The following is an 11,811-nucleotide window of genomic DNA, read 5'->3' on the forward strand; positions in this document are numbered from 1 at the left end:
CTCCGACAGTGCAGCACTCCCTCAGTACTGAAGCTCCGACAGTGCAGCACTCCCTCAGTACTGAAGCTCCGACAGTGCAGCACTCCCTCAGTACTGACCCTCCAACAGTGCAGCACTCCCTCAGTACTGCACTGGTAGCAGCAGCCTTGATTCTTGTGTTCCAGTTCCTGGAGTGGGGCTTGAACCCACAACCTTCTGACTCAGAGGCAAGGGCACAATACTGACACACCGTCCCCTCACACCATTGGCAGCTGTGCCTTCAGCAGCCGAAGCCCTAAGATCCGGAACACCCTCCCTACACCTCTCCACTTCTTTACCATGATTTCCTCCTTTACGACATTCCTTCAAACCAACTCTTTGACCAAGCTTTTGATCATCTGTCCTAATATCTCCTATTTTGTTTTATAACGCTCCTGTAGAGCACCTTGGGACATTTTATTACGTTAAAGACGCTTTATAAATATAAGTCATTGTGGTTTTTCATCTCACACTGTCAGCGTATCCTTTGAAAGAGCATTCAGGGTCATTTCAAAATGTTAAATTATGAGGAAAGGATTATCAGAACTTTTCAAAACAAGAGCAAGTTGACAAGACCAATAAAGTTGGCCCTACTTTCTTCTCATTGTTTCTCTCAATCCTTTCTCTCTCAGTCTAATTGCCTCAGTAATCCTTTTAAATTGCCCACTTCAATGAACAGTAACATATTTATTTATTTAGAGATACAGCACTGAAACAGGCCCTTCGGCCCACCGAGTCTGTGCCGACCAAGAACCACCCATTTATACTAACCCTACAGTAATCCTATATTCCCTACCACCTACCTACACTAGGGGCAATTTATAATGGCCAATTTACCCATCACCTTCAAGTCTTTGGCTGTGGGAGGAAACCGGAGCACCCGGAGGAAACCCACGCAGACACAGGGAGAACTTGCAAACTCCGCACAGGCAGTACCCAGAATCAAACCCGGGTTCCTGGAGCTGTGAGGCTGCGGTGCTAACCACTGCACCACTGGTAACATATTCCATACGTTATTTGATACTTGGGTGAAAATATTTATTTTCTTTGACCTAACCACCTCATTTTAAATTGTATTTAACCCATCACCATGCCGACCCACTGTTGGGTTCGGCTCTTGGCAATTCCCTTTTAGATCCTGAAAACATCCGTGAGTTCATCTCAAACTCTCCAGTTTTCTAAAAATAATGAACAAGCCCAGCTTCCTTAACCTCTGCTGATTGACTTGGTTTCATTGGAAAAGAAGTTTAAGAGAGGACATCATTCAGGTCATTAACACACCGATTATCAATTTTGTAGGAAATAGCAGTTTATTTAACAGGTTATTCTCATTGTCGGAGGAGAGGGTGTAAATTGAAAAGCCTCAAAAGAGGCTGGAAACGACAGGATTATTTCTCCAATGATCAGTATTTATCTAAGAATGTTCAACCGAAAGGTGCTTGACGTAACCTGGCTCAGTTCCACTGTCCAGTGTTGTAAGGAAAGACTTGTATTTCTATAGCGCCTTTCCTGATCTCAGGATGTCCCAAGGCATTTCACAGCCAATAAAGTACGATAGAGGTGTAGACGCTGTTGGTAAATGTAGGAAATGCAGCAGCCAATTTGCACACCGCAAGATCCCACATATGGCAATTAAGGGTACGAAAGACTCTATTAGGCAAGATTTAGGATGTGTAGGATGGGGAAGGAAACTGCAGGGGATGGGCACAAACGAAATGTGGAGCTTATTCAAGGAGCAGCTAATGCGTGTCCTTGATAAGTATGTACCTGTCAGGCAGGGAGGAAGTTGTCGAGCAAGGGAGCCGTGGTTTACTCAAGAAGTTGAAGCGCTTGTCAAGAGGAAGAGGGCGGCTTATGTTAGGATGAGACGTGAAGGCTCAGTTAGGGCGCTTGAGAGTTACAAGCTAGCCAGGAAGGATCTAAAGGGAGGGCTAAGAAGAGCAAGGAGAGGACACGAGAAGTCATTGGCGGATAGGATCAAAGAAAACCCTAAGGCTTTCTATAGGTATATCAGGAATAAACGAATGATAAGAGTTAGAACAGGGCCAATCAAGGATAGTAGTGGGAAGTTGTGTGCGGAATCAGAGGAGATAGGGGAAGCGTTAAATGAATATTTTTCGTCAGTATTTACAGTAGAGAAAGAAAATGTTGCCGAGGAGATTACTGAGATACAGCCGACTAGGCTAGATGGGATTGAGATTCACAAGGAGGAGGTGTTAGCAATTTTGGAAAGAGTGAAAATAGATAAGTCCCCTGGGCCAGATGGGATTTATCCTAGGATTCTCTGGGAAGCCAGGGAGGAGATTGCAGAGCCGTTGTTGTTGATCTTTAAGTCGTCATTGTCGACAGGAGTAGTGCCGGAGGACTGGAGGATAGCAAATGTTGTCCCCTTGTTCAAGAAGGGGAGTAGAGACAGCCCTGGTAATTATAGACCTGTGAGCCTTACTTCGGTTGTGGGTAAAATGTTGGAAAAGGTTATAAGAGACAGGATTTATAATCATCTTGAAAAGAATAAGTTCATTTGCGATAGTCAGCACGGTTTTGTGAAAGGTAGGTCGTGCCTCACAAACCTTATTGAGTTTTTCGAGAAGGTGACCAAACAGGTGGATGAGGGTAAAGCCGTGGATGTGGTGTATATGGATTTCAGTAAGGCGTTTGATAAGGTTCCCCACGGTAGGCTATTGCAGAAAATACGGAAGTATGGGGTTGAAGGTGATTTAGAGCTTTGGATCAGAAATTGGCTAGCTGAAAGAAGACAGAGGGTGGTGGTTGATGGCAAATGTTCATCCTGGAGTTTAGTTACTAGTGGTGTCCCGCAAGGTTCTGTTTTGGGGCCACTGCTGTTTGTCATTTTTATAAACGACCTGGATGAGGGTGTAGAAGGGTGGGTTAGTAAATTTGCGGATGACACGAAGGTCGGTGGAGTTGTGGATAGTGTCGAAGGGTGTTGTCGGGTACAGAGAGACATAGATAGGCTGCAGAGCTGGGCTGAGAGATGGCAAATGGAGTTTAATGCGGAGAAGTGTGAGGTGATTCACTTTGGAAGGAGTAACAGCAATGCAGAGTACTGGGCTAATGGGAAGATTCTTGGTAGTGTAGATGAGCAGAGAGATCTTGGTATCCAGGTACATAAATCCCTGAAAGTTGCTACCCAGGTTAATAGGGCTGTTAAGAAGGCATATGGTGTGTTAGCCTTTATTAGTAGGGGGATCGAGTTTCAGAGCCACGGGGTCATGATGCAGCTGTACAAAACTCTGGTGAGGCCGCACCTGGAGTATTGCGTGCAGTTCTGGTCACCGCATTATAGGAAGGATGTGGAAGCTTTGGAAAGGGTGCAGAGGAGATTTACTAGGATGTTGCCTGGTATGGAAGGAAGGTCTTACGAGGAAAGGCTGAGGGACTTGGGGTTGTTTTCGTTAGAGAGAAGGAGGAGGAGAGGTGACTTAATAGAGACATACAAGATAATCAGAGGGTTAGATAGGGTGAATAGTGAGAGTCTTTTTCCTCGGATGAGGATGGCAAACACGAGGGGACATAGCTTTAAGTTGAGGGGTGAAAGATATAGGACAGATGTCAGAGGTAGTTTCTTTACGCAGAGAGTAGTAGGGGCGTGGAACGCCCTGCCTGCAACAGTAGTAGACTCGCCAACTTTAAGGGCATTTAAGTGGTCATTGGATAGACATATGGATGTAAATGGAATAGTGTAGGTCAGATGATCGGCGCAACATCGAGGGCCGAAGGGCCTGTACTGCGCTGTAATATTCTAATTCTAATTCTAATTCTAATATTTCCTTCCCCTTTCCTGCACGACACAGCAACTCCGAGAGAGGGGTCAGCTTCAATACCTCTCTGTAACCAGCCACCAGTAGTGGGGTTAACAGCCCTGAAGTGTGAGTCACCCCTCTCCAATGGGAAAATGATATTTATACAGACACACAGCCAAGATTGTGAACTGAAAGAGATGAAGGCTTCCTCCCAACCCCCAATTCCACTTTCCTCCCCAACCTCCCTGCAGGTGCTGACTGACGCTCGGCTACTCATTTGTACCTTGTCTGAGCAGCCACTCTTAATTGGGTGAGTCTTGACAGTAAGCGTTGACCAGCTGTTCAGCCATGCACAGCAGCACCTAATCCTATCTTCACTCAGTGTCTACAGGCACACACTGAAACACACACTCACTCACTCCCACTCACACACTACCATTCACTCACAGACACACACACTCACACACTCAAACACAAACTCACACTCACTCGCACACATTCTCACGCTCACTCAGACACAGACACACACATTCCAACAGCAATGATCAGGAGCAGGAACCTCAGCTGATTTTTGCCCTTTCTCCTCTGGAAACACTGAAGCTAACATCAGCACCCAGATACTGCCAGACCGAGATCAGCTCTCTGAGCAGGAACCACCGATTGAATCTGGGATCTTCCTGATCCATGTGCCTCAGTACCACAACAGGCAAGGTATTTAGCCAATTGGGTAATCGCAATTCTTAAGCTGATAATCTTGACAACTATCTGTGAATACGGAAGAGAATCGCTGCCTTTGTACAGTTTACAAAATGTATGTTATAAACATGGAACTGTTCCAGAAATACCTGCACAGAGCATTCCAAATCATGGCCTCACTTTACCTGGAAGAATTAATTACAGGCAAAAATGCAAATACTATTGCAATGAATTTGGTGTATTTGTTGTTTAATGGTAATTCAAACATAACAATATAAGTGATGGTGTCAGCAGTTGTGTGCGAGTGTGTCTACAAGTGCCTATATGGTTGTAAATAATTTGCTGTGAAACAGGATGTCCTGAGGATGTGGATGGTGCTATATAAATGCATGTCCTTTCTTTATTTTCATCTTTCCGGAAGTGGGAGGGCTTGGTGATCCAAATTTCCCTCATTATGTCACCTTTGTGGCATTTCTATAACGCTTTTCACCACCACTGGACATCCCAAAATGCTTGACAGCGAATATAGGACTTTTGAAGTGTAGCCACTGTTGTAATGTAGGAAATGCACTGACCAAGTTGTGCACAGCAAGCTCCCACAAACAGCAAAGTGATAATGACCAGATAAATATTGGCCAGAACAACAGAGAGAGCAAACTCTTCTTCAAAATGGTGGCTGTGGGATCTTTGACATCCACCTGAAAGGGCAGATGGGGGTCTCAATTTAACATCTCATCTAAAAGACTGCATCACTGACAGTTCAGCACTCCCTCAGTACTGACCCTCAGACAGTGCAGCACTCCCTCAGTGCTGACCCTCCAACAGTGCAGCGCTTCCTCAGTACTGACCCTCCAACAGTGCAGCGCTCCCTCAGTACTGACCCTCTGACAGTGCAGCACTCCCTCAGTTCCGACCCTCCGACAGTGCAGCGCTCCCTCAGTACTGACCCTCTGACAGTGCAGCACTCCCTCAGTTCCGACCCTCCAACAGTGCAGCGCTCCCTCAGTACTGACCCTCCGACAGTGCAGCACTCCCTCAGCGCTGACCTTCCGACAGTGCAGCACTCCCTCAGTACTGACCCTCCAACAGTGTGGCGCTCCCTCACTACTGATCCTCCGACAGTGCGACGCTCCCTCAGTACTGACCCTCTGACAGTGCGGCACTGCCTCAGTACTGACCCTCCGACAGTGCAGTGCGCCCTCAGTACTGACCCTCCGACAGTGCGGCGCTCCCTCAGTACTGACCCTCCGACAGTGCGACGCTCCCTCAGTACTGACCCTCTGACAGTGCGGCACTGCCTCAGTACTGACCCTCCGACAGTGCAGTGCGCCCTCAGTACTGACCCTCCGACAGTGCGGCGCTCCCTCAGTACTGACCCTCCGACAGTGCGGCGCTCCCTCAGTACTGACCATCTGACAGTGCAGCACTCCCTCAGTACTGACCCTATGACAGTGCAGCACTCCCTCAGTACTGACCCTCTGACAGTGCAGCACTCCCTCAGTACTGACCCTCCGACAGTGCAGCACTCCCTCAGTACTGGCCCTCTGACAGTGCAGCACTCCCTCAGTGCTGACCCTCCGACAGTGCTGCGCTCCCTCAGTACTGACCCTCCGACAGTGCAGCACTCCCTCAGTGCTGACCCTCCGACAGTGCAGCACTCCCTCAGTACTGACCCTCCGACAGTGCAGCACTCCCTCAGTACTGACCCTTCGATAGTGTAGCCCTCCCTCAGTACTGACCCTCCGACAGTGCAGCGCTCCCTCAGTACTGACCCTGCGACAGTGCAGCACTCCCTCAGTACTGACCCTCCGACAGTACAGCACTCCCTCAGTACTGACCCTCTGACACTGCAGCACTCCCTCAGTACTGCACTGGGAGTGTCAGCCTGAATATTTTCACTCATGTCTCTGGAGTGGAACCTGAACCACCGACCTCTTGAGAGATGGAAATGCTGTTGACCAAGCCATGGCTGACAAAAATTGGAAGACTGTCGCTATATTGCTCGTTTAAGCCAAATATGGGCAATTGAGTCTTGTAAAAAACTGAGCTGTGAAACAAAGCATTTTAGAGCCGAGGGAGAAGACACTCCCATCCAATCAGCCTACTCTACAATGTAAGATTATAAATCTAGAGATTCACTCAGGCTCTTGTGCCAAATTCTCAAAAGTTAAATACTGGATTGAAAGGGATGTGTTTTTTTTAAAAATGCGTATAGTATGGAGCCTTGGTGGCAAATCATTGGGAGCATGCTTGCCATTAGTTGATATGTGTTCCCAATGAGTGAGACTCTTGGAGGAGTTTTAATCTCATGAACAAAACTTCACTAGATTGGTATAATAAAAGCAAAATACTGCAGATGCTGGAAATCCGAAATTTAAAACAGAAAGTGCTGGAAATACTCAGCTGGTCTGGCAGCATCTGTGGAGAGAGAAACATAACGTTTCAGGTCAAAGGACAATTCTGAAGAAGGTTCAGTGACCTGAACTCAATTATGAAACTCAATCTTAGAGGATGGAACTGGGGATTAGGTGGGACCAATAATGCTGCCTGCCTGCAGAGGTCACCAGTGACAAGTTTTCTCATTATTATTATTGTAAATAATAAACAGGTTTAATAAATGCTCTCATGCTATCTGGTGGTAGCAATGCTCTAGTTTTATTAAGTTGATTGGTAACCTCACCTGGTTGACATTTTCAGCCCTTTCCCCATGGACCGTTTAAATCCCTGTTTCCGTCGGTTTGCAGATCTCATGCTGTGCAGCCGACCAGATTCTGGTATTCCAATTTATTCGTCAATCAGGTGACAGCTCGGAGAAATGTCCTTTGCCAAGCTCCTGACCCACAAAATTCTAACAGGACAAACCAGAGAAGAAAAATCACAGAATTTTACAGTGCAGAAGGAGGCCATTCGGCCCATCGTGTCTGTGCCAGCTCTTTGAAAGAACTATCCCATCAGTCCCTCTCCCCCCTGCTCCTTCCCCATAGCCCTGAAAATTTCTCCTTTTCAAGTATTTATCCAATTCCCTTTTGAATGTTACTTTTCAGGTGGTGCATTCCAGATCCAATCACTGTGTAAAAAATTCTCTTCTCTCCCTCATCTCTCCCTCACCTCCTCCTCTGCTTCTTTTCCCAATTACCTCAAATCTGTGTCTTCTGGTTACCGACCCTCCTGCCAGTGGAAATAGTTATTAAAATCCTTCATAATTTTGAACATCTCTATTAAACCTCCTCTGGGAAAAAAGCTCCTCCCTATTTACTATCAAAACCACTCATAATTCTGAAACAGAGTCACATAAGCGCAAACAGGACTTAGTTGACTGAACTTTGAGTGTTGGTTTGCCAGGTGCTTGGGGTGGGGTACGGGACACGTGTGTGTCTGAGTGAGTGTGTGTGACAGAGAGTATGCGAGTTTGAGTGTGTGTGAGAGAGTGTGTGTGGGTTTGTGTGTGTGTGAGAGTGTGTGTGGGGATGACGGGGCCACCCAGAGTTAATACCCTGCCTGCACTCAGCGGCTCACAGTTGAACGTTAACTGACTGAGGTACCGGGAGGTGCCGCTGGAGCCCGTGTGTGAATCAGCAAAGAAAGGGAGAAAGCGGAGAGAAATGATTAAAAATAGAACAATAACGCTCTCCAAATTACATTCCCTCATTAATTTGCAAATGTGGAGACAATTCTGACTATTTAACATAAGAATATAAATATCTAAAAAAACAATTAAACAATGAATGTTTAATTAAATCGGGATAAATAGAGGGATTATTCTCTCTGCTATTGAATTTTGATATAAACATTGATAGATATTATAATTAAGTTAGTCTGTTTGCTGGTTAGATTTGGGGGGAATTTAGAGGGAGCAGTGTGTAGCTTCTCTCTCTCTCTCTCTCTGCTAAGCGTGTGCGCTCAGTCTCTGAGTTCGCTGTTCGAAGGATATTTTTTCCCAACCTTGCCTGTGTCAGTTAAACTGGATTTAAACAGCATTGAGGAACCGCCTCCCTCCCATTGGGCGCTTGTACAGATGGAGGTAGGTTCCTGATGTCTCTCAGCCCCGGATCCTGCAGTCTGAGTGGTCGTAGAAGATTGCAAATGACTCATTCATGCCATATAAATGCAGAGCCTTGAACTGAAGCTTCTTACTGCTTGCAGTGTTAGTGCAGGAGGAGGCAGCAGAGAGGAGGTGTATTTGTTGATTGGGGAGGGGGGAAATAAATTTAAAAACACACACTTTATCTTTTTAAAAAAAACGAGAGAGCAGTTTCAGAGCAAAGATTTTTCTACTTCACTCTCGCCCCAAAGCACAGCATTAGATTATTTATTTCTTTTTTTTTGCAAAAGAAAGTTTAAAAAGTAAGTGGTTTGTTCAGTGAGGAGGGACCAGTCTTGTCGTGATGGATTGTGCCGTCAATGCACAAAGCTTGATCACAATCTCTCTCCGCAAAATTCACAATTCCCGAACTCAGCGAGGAGGCGTCAAACTGCACAAGAACCTGCTGGTCTCCTACGTGCTGCGGAACGCCAGGCAAGTCTACATGAGCGAGAAATACGCCGAGATCTACGGCGTGCAGCGGTACGAGGAGGCGCCGGTGGCCGGGGGGCTGGTGGAGGGGAGCGGCGGGCAGGAGGAGGGGGTTTGCAGCCCGCTGGAGCCCCAGCCCCGCAAGGAAGCGGAGCCCGAGCCCCCACTCTACCGTCTCTCCTACCCCAGCGGCAGCTACGAGCCTCCGGGAGGAGCTGGGGAGCACTGCAGCCAGACCACGGTGCTGGACCTGGACACTCAGACCGTCACCACGGTGCAGAACGGCTTCCTCCAGGATTGCGCCTGTGGCTGCGCCGGTGGCGGCGTCGGCGTAGCGGGCGGCAGGAAGCGCAAGTCGGACTCGAGCGGGGGCTCGGAGGCGGCAGAAGCCGAGGACTTTTCGCCGGTCAAGCGGCTGCGGCTGGAGGAGCACTGGGGCTCGGGCCAGGCTCTGGGCTGGGACTACACGGACCCTTGTAACATCTCCAACCTCATCTCCATCTTCGGCTCCGGCTTCTCTGGCTTGGTGAGCCGGGCGGACTCAGAGCAGTTGCTCCAGGCAGAAGTCAAACAGAACGGGCAGTGGTGCAGCAAACAGGCGCTGGCCAGCTTGGGGGCTTGGACTCGGGCTATAGTGGCTTTCTGAGCCCTTCTCTGTCTCTGTGTGTGTGTGGGGTATGTGTGTGTGTTTATTTTATAATTGAGCAAAACTCTGATCCTCCTTCCCCCAATGGGAGGCAGAAAAATCCTCTTTATTTTGTGTTTGAGGAACAGTGTTGGAACAGCAACTTTAAAACCGTTTACAATATTTTGAAGACTTTTTTTAAAGGGGTCACTGACTCAATCCCCTCTGGAAATTGGATGTTTTGACCTGGGCTGGTAAATCCTTGGGGGTGGGGGAAGGTTATTGTATTTTTTAAATCTCGGCAAAACCTAAGGCTGCAAGTTTGAGGTTGCTTTTAATCGCCAGCGTTGAATCGATGGTATCCCTTTAAGAGGAGCGCGGTCCCTTTAAATGGTCTCAGACTCCCTGACGCCAGGAATCGCCGCCTTTGGGTTGAATGGGGAACTGGTTGTGTCACGTGACGCAGACCGGCCTTTTGTTTAAAGGGGCAATGTATCGTTTCTTAATGCGGAATTGGATTTTTTTCTACTTTATGGTAAACTTTTGTTCTCAAACTAATTCCTACTTTTATTTACAATTATCTTGTAATTCCAGGCTTTAAAAAATTTCCAAATCTTAACATTTCTTTTTTGAGTAAAAGCTGAGCCTCATTTAAAGTGGCGATGACTCTTTTGGAAAGAGGTGGGACCCATAGACTTAATCCTGTTTTAAAGGCTGGTTTGGCTTATGGGAACTTTTTTTTTTGAAACGTATTTCTATCAGCGTCTATTAACGATTGCAAAATCTCCAAGTTTAAATTTGGGAAGCAATATTAACGCGCGCAGTACGGATCAAGGTGCAATGAATTTACAGGACTCTTAATTTGTACGAAGTCGCCTCTGGTTTTAGAACACATGCATAAAAAAAATCGACGCTTTTTATCGGAGCTTGTAATTTGTTAATTCTGTGCACTTTTGCTAGCATTTTAAATGCAGAGTACTGAACGAGTGTAGAAATGTTCTTTTAAATTCTGTACTTTTCTCGCATTAATGTCCCAACTAACTCATCCGAGGAAAAGGAGTGTAGCGACTTTCAGCCGAACAGAAAGACCCAGTTCCTACAGAATTTGAAAGAGTACATGATTTTAATTATCTTTCCCAAGTTGTAACCTCCACTCAATTCCAGTAATCACAACCGTCCCAAGTAACTGACCATGGATTAAAACACATTCAGACCTGGTTTGACACCAGCATTCATCCAGATCGGTGTTGCAAATTGTGTTTTTGTATTCTGTAAATAAACCTGTCTTCCCCCCCCCCCTTTATTAATTAACCTGGTTCCCAAAAATTCTCGAGCTTTTCTCCCCAACTTGTCTTTTTGTTGCGCGTGTCACCGAGCAGATTTTTAACACATCAAACAACCCTTTAACATGAGCGTGCTGTTAAATGAAGCGTTAACCTGTTGAGTGTTTTCAATTTTACATGAGTTGGTGAGCTGAGCGAAATGTTAAAACCGATGCAAGTTTTTCCCCCCCATTTTTTTTTCTCCCCCCACAATGTATGGCAAAGCCTTTTGTTGTAGAAAGGTGTCGTCGAGGTTCAAACTTTTTTCAATGAACCGTTTATAAGCGTGTAACTGAGCAGCAGCAGCTTTTAATTTGAGAAGCTCCATCTGCCAATATCATTTGTGTTTGTACATTGTATTTTTGTGCTTTTAATAAACTGTATCAGATTCAGCTGCTTGAACGGTTGGTCTTTAAGGAATTTTCAAAATGTTAAGACTTCCCCCTCCCATGCTTCAATTCCCCAATAGTTTGTTAACTTTTTTTTCCCCAAGTGGTATAAAAAGGATATCAGGGAATTTCACTTTTCTGCCACTGAACCCTGCTTATTCCAGTGGTCCAAATGATACTGGGGCTTAAAGGGTTAAATTGAGGATCTGTTGGATAAATTTGGGTTGGAGTCTCTTGTTCAGATTTATGGGATTTGATTGAGATGTATAAGTTTCAGTAAAGTAGATAATGATTTCCTTTAGGGTGATCAAAGACAGGACCTTTTTTAAAATTAGAGTATAATCAGGAAGCACTTTCACAGCAGCAGAAATCTGGAACTCTAGGCTGGGGACAGTTCAGTGTTGAGATGGATACACGTTTTGTAAGGGTTTTGATGTGGAGTTGAGGTACAGATCAGCCATGATCCAATGGAATAGTGGAGCAG

General features: G+C 46.1%; 1 protein-coding gene across 1 annotated transcript; it reads left to right on the top strand.

The window, feature by feature from the left end:
- The first annotated feature begins 8,608 nt into the window (after window positions 1-8,608).
- ier5l (immediate early response 5-like) lies at window positions 8,609-11,330 on the top strand. Its single transcript, XM_068012082.1, has one exon. It carries the CDS (start codon window positions 8,864-8,866, stop codon window positions 9,635-9,637), a length of 774 nt encoding a protein of 257 aa, XP_067868183.1. The 5' UTR covers window positions 8,609-8,863; the 3' UTR covers window positions 9,638-11,330.
- Window positions 11,331-11,811: the final 481 nt, after the last annotated feature.

This window comes from Heterodontus francisci, chromosome 32 (genome assembly GCF_036365525.1).
Source record: "Heterodontus francisci isolate sHetFra1 chromosome 32, sHetFra1.hap1, whole genome shotgun sequence".
In the NCBI taxonomy this organism is placed as follows: Eukaryota; Metazoa; Chordata; class Chondrichthyes; order Heterodontiformes; family Heterodontidae; genus Heterodontus; species Heterodontus francisci.